This window comes from Notothenia coriiceps, unplaced genomic scaffold, assembly GCF_000735185.1.
Source record: "Notothenia coriiceps isolate Sejong01 unplaced genomic scaffold, NC01 NC01_scaffold00000512, whole genome shotgun sequence".
NCBI classification, from domain to species: Eukaryota; Metazoa; Chordata; class Actinopteri; order Perciformes; family Nototheniidae; genus Notothenia; species Notothenia coriiceps.
In genome coordinates, this window is record NW_011333213.1 from 1 (window position 1) to 2,537 (window position 2,537).

At 42.1% G+C, this 2,537-nt stretch overlaps 1 protein-coding gene across 1 annotated transcript; it reads right to left on the reverse strand.

The window, feature by feature from the left end:
• Positions 1 to 228: 228 nt before the first annotated feature.
• LOC104955315 (dnaJ homolog subfamily A member 1-like) lies at positions 229 to 1,988 on the reverse strand (the record flags this gene model as incomplete). The annotated part of the gene is made up of 4 exons (XM_010782613.1): positions 229 to 329; positions 911 to 1,026; positions 1,552 to 1,666; positions 1,761 to 1,988. Coding segments are annotated over 4 exons (560 nt in total), but the record flags the coding sequence as incomplete, so codon positions are not given.
• Positions 1,989 to 2,537: the final 549 nt, after the last annotated feature.

A 2,537-nucleotide genomic window follows, 5' to 3' on the forward strand; every position in this document is an offset into this window, starting at 1 on the left:
TAACTTTTGACGGAGACTAAAGCACATGTTCAATGTGGGGGAGACAATGTGCAAATCTGATTCTCTGAAGATTGTCAAGAGTTCATGAGAACACAGCTGATTAGGCTCATATAAATCTATTGTCTTGTACAGAAAGAAAAGCATATGAAAAAACAGATATAACAAAGAAAAAAGAGAGAAAAAGAAGAAAACAGACAAGACAATGAATATGAATATTAGTCTTCTTACCGTGAAGTTAATAATAAGACGCCCCTTCTCAAACGGCCTGCGATACATGGGCATCCCTTCATTCACGACGCACTTTGTGTCTCCAGGCTTGATCAGCTCCCCTGTGATTAAAGAAATGGTTCACTTTAGGCAGGAAGATCAGAAACACTTCTCTCGTCATTTTAAATAATGTTGCCAATCCCATATGAATGCATTGGGGCCAGGGCATACTCTATTAATTGTTTTCAGCAAAGATCAGGAGTTTTTGAAACTTTTTACACTGACTGACTTAGCAACGTAATGTACCATCATCTTTCAATTTGGGAAAAAATAGAAATGAGATGTCTCATGCAGACCATATCACACCATTGTTTTATTTGCACAACAGTTTGACTGATTTAAAAGACCATTAATTAGCTAAATCTGGGTATTCACATATTTGATCAACATCAGTGGAGCATCGATACAGTGAAGTGTGGAGTGCAATGAATAACTCTCCACAAACACACTCAGCAGTGTTCATTCCGCTGCATGTGTGTGTGTGTGTGTGTGTGTGTGTGTGACAGCTATATGAGTGACTGATGTCTATTAGATGAACCAGCCCTGCTAACTATGACAAATGTTGTTGCATATCATTTCAAATGTTAATCAGATGTTTGTTTTTCTTCTTTGTAATCCTGGTGCAGGAAATCCTTTGGCTCACCTGGGTTTGAGGTGATGAGGAGAGTTCTGTTGTCCATTGTCTGAACGGGCTTCTTGAAACCACACAGAGCCTCCACCAGCTGTAGCTCTATGGACATGACCAGGTCCTCTCCTTTCCTGATGACAGCAAGAAGAGTAGAAAAAAAAGGAAAGGAAAGATAAGGTGATTTTAGCGTGTTGCTATGTAGCACAGGGTTCACAATCAGCTACTAATAGGTCAAGATTTAAAAGCAATGTGAATTCGATTGTGTTTAACTTCAACCAGCAATGCAAAATTAGGCTTTGGGATATTATTAAGATGTTTAAAATTGATGCTTCAACGAAGACATATACCACTTGAGTATTCAAAAACCAGGTTTATATATATTCCCTCTACAAGCTGTATTAATAGACCATACAAGAATCGTATAATTACTATCTCTCATTCATCTGGTTGCATCTTAGGATTTATTTAAGGTATTATCTTAATAGTTATCACTAGATCAAACAGCATTTCATTGTATTTCACTGAACAATATTTAACCTTACATTCTGTGTCTTTCACCTGCAATGTTTTATTCAAATTGTTCGTAGTCTTTTAATAAAACCATTGAATCTTCCAGAACAGAATACATAAAGACACATGATAAGAGAAAATATTACCTTGTGAAAGTTGAATGTTCTCTCTGGTCCAAGACAATGATGATATCCCCTGGCTCGATGCCGGGCTCCTGGTCTCCCTCTCCATGGAAAACGATCTTCTGGCCATCTCTCATTCCTGTGGAAGTTAAATCATCCCTATTTGTTTTTTCTTGTTCGCTGGTCAGACAGTCAGAGAAACATTTAGATAAGCTCTCTCTTCAATCTCTTACCTTTGTCGATGTGGACCTCCAGAACCTTCTTCTGCCTCATGATCTTCCTCCCCACGCAGCTTTTGCAGCGGTCCTTGTGGCTGATCCTCTGGCCCTGGCCCTGGCAGCTGTGGCACACAGTGGACACCTGCTGCACCATGCCTGGGACCAGCTGGTGCATACGGACCTGCATCCCTGTGCCGTGGCAGGACATGCACATCTGGGCCGCTCCTTTCCGACTCCCACGACCTGCCGAGAGAAATAAACAGTCAGCACACAAGGTTCACTGAGAACTACACCAGGGGGGTATACTACGAAGCAGGATTTTCACTTAGCGGGCTAACTTCAGGGAAAACTCGGGGTTTCCGGTCCTACGAAGCTGGTTCTCTTTTTAGCGGGCTAGATCTCCATGGTAACTTATGCTGTGCGGCTAACCTGCCCCGGAGCAGTGAAAGCACTGTCTGCTGACCAATCAGAGCTCAGTGTGCAGAGTTTAAAGCGATCAAGTCATATTACAGGAGAAAGGAAATACAGAAAAGCTGCCGTTGCAGGAAAGACGGCCGGCAAAAATCCCCGACTGTGTGAACGTGAACATTAATAGAATATCACCTCCCATCTTCAGAGCAATCTGAATCTTTCTCCTGTTATATGACTTGATCGCTTTAAATTCCGCACACTGAGCTCTGATTGGTCAGCAGGCAGTTCTTTCACTGAGTTGAGCTCTTAGCCTGCAACCTAACCTGGTCCCGACCAGGTTAGCCGCACAGCATAAGTTACCATGGAGATCTAGCCTGCTAA